The sequence below is a fragment of the Phytophthora infestans genome, genomic scaffold (assembly GCF_000142945.1).
Source record: "Phytophthora infestans T30-4 supercont1.5 genomic scaffold, whole genome shotgun sequence".
In the NCBI taxonomy this organism is placed as follows: Eukaryota; Oomycota; class Peronosporomycetes; order Peronosporales; family Peronosporaceae; genus Phytophthora; species Phytophthora infestans.
In genome coordinates, this window is record NW_003303754.1 from 2,562,328 (window position 1) to 2,563,850 (window position 1,523).

Below are 1,523 nucleotides of genomic sequence, written 5' to 3' on the forward strand. Positions count from 1 at the left end.
CGCTGCCAAGAAAGCAGGCATGTACGCGTTAGCATTGGTCGAGTGAAGGTAGCGTCACAAGGCAGTGACGTAGGGAGAGTGCCAGCTCGTACTTGCTTGTCCTTGTGCCGGAGGCGCGCCAACTTGTGCGTGGGTGTAAGTAGTGGGCGGGTCTGTCTGAGCGCACGCCGTATGTAGCCTTCCTTGATCAGCTGCTGAACCAGGTAGCAGCTCATGTTGGACGCGCGCTTAAGCAGACGCTGGTTTTCGCGCTCATTGACAGGAACTGCAGCGATTCTCTCGCACAGCTCAGCTCGAACCACCTTCTTCCTACCACATGCGCTCTTCCTTGACTTGACCACGGCTGCTACTCGATCTCCCATCGAATTGATTCCACGCCTCCAAATTCGTTCGACAACTTGGCGGCCCACACGGAAGTACGCTGCAACCCGAACGATCTCTCCATGTTTGACCACTTCTCCCACGCTGCGAAGCAGTAAGGTCTCCCAGACGGCCTGGCGCTCACTGTCTGTGATCTCCCCCAGGTGCCAGCTTTCAAAATGAAAGCTGGGGGAAAGCGCGGGAGATTCGAAATCCAAAAAGAGATCGGCATAGAGAGGCTATAGTTTTGGGTAGGCTGTAATGTAATTTGAAATGGTTATCTTTTTCAGAACGGAGGTAGTATAAATGAGAATAAAACTCCGCAATAAATTATCTGATGAAGTGTAAATCGGTACTAGTAGTTCAATAAATAATGGTTTTGCTCCATCAACCGAAATACATACAGTAAGTAGATCATGCCATTACGGATTTAATTTATAAGATTCAAGCGCTCCCAGACTAACCTCGTCAAAAGCCAAGACTCGCTGTTGGTGTAAAGAATACCTGGCATCTTTCTTTCCCGTGTCAGGTGATCTGATTACTGGGAAGCCTAAAACGAGAATTATTACCATAAAAATCGGCTAGTGCGACAAACGGGCTTAGTTCATTGAAATCAAACTGCATTTTTTTCATTAATCGGCAGAATCTTCAGTACTACTATTAACAACGATGATTTATAGCACTCATGTCCACCGTTACGACTGGATCTTCGTAGCGCTCGAGGCAGGGAGAATGACTGTCTGCATCGAGTGCGCCGGCAGCTGGAGCGTGAAGGTCTTGGCGTCAGTCTGCTTGACACTGACCGTGACGTCCGAGTTATCGCGGTTCAAGAACTGCAGCACCACGTTCTTGTCTGGCGTCACAAACGCCGTGCGGTGGAAGTTACTGAGCGTCTTGGACTTGGGGAAGTCGACGCGACGCGAGCCAGCAGGGACGAACTTGGACAAGTGACCCATGACGTAGAACATCGGCTTGCTTGTAGAACTCGGCGCCGCCCTCTTCGTCCACCAGGATGGGCGCGTCCACGAAGTTCTCGGCCCAGTTGGGGCCTCCCGCGGTATCCAGAGCCAAGTTCCAGTCGGTCCAGCCGACCACAAAGTTGTTGACGTCCTCGATGATGTCGCGGCCGTAATTCTCCGCACGAGACCAGCTCTTGTCCTCGT

General features: G+C 51.3%; 1 protein-coding gene across 1 annotated transcript in view; it reads right to left on the reverse strand.

Moving 5' to 3' along the window:
• Positions 1–1,055: 1,055 nt before the first annotated feature.
• The window catches only part of PITG_04254 (glucosylceramidase, putative), a gene marked incomplete at both ends in the record, with an annotated part of 2,435 nt that continues 1,967 nt past the window's right edge, over positions 1,056–1,523 (reverse strand). The window contains one exon of the mRNA XM_002905867.1: positions 1,056–1,470. Coding sequence (XP_002905913.1) covers positions 1,056–1,470 — 415 coding nt within the window. The remainder of the gene's footprint in view (positions 1,471–1,523) is intronic.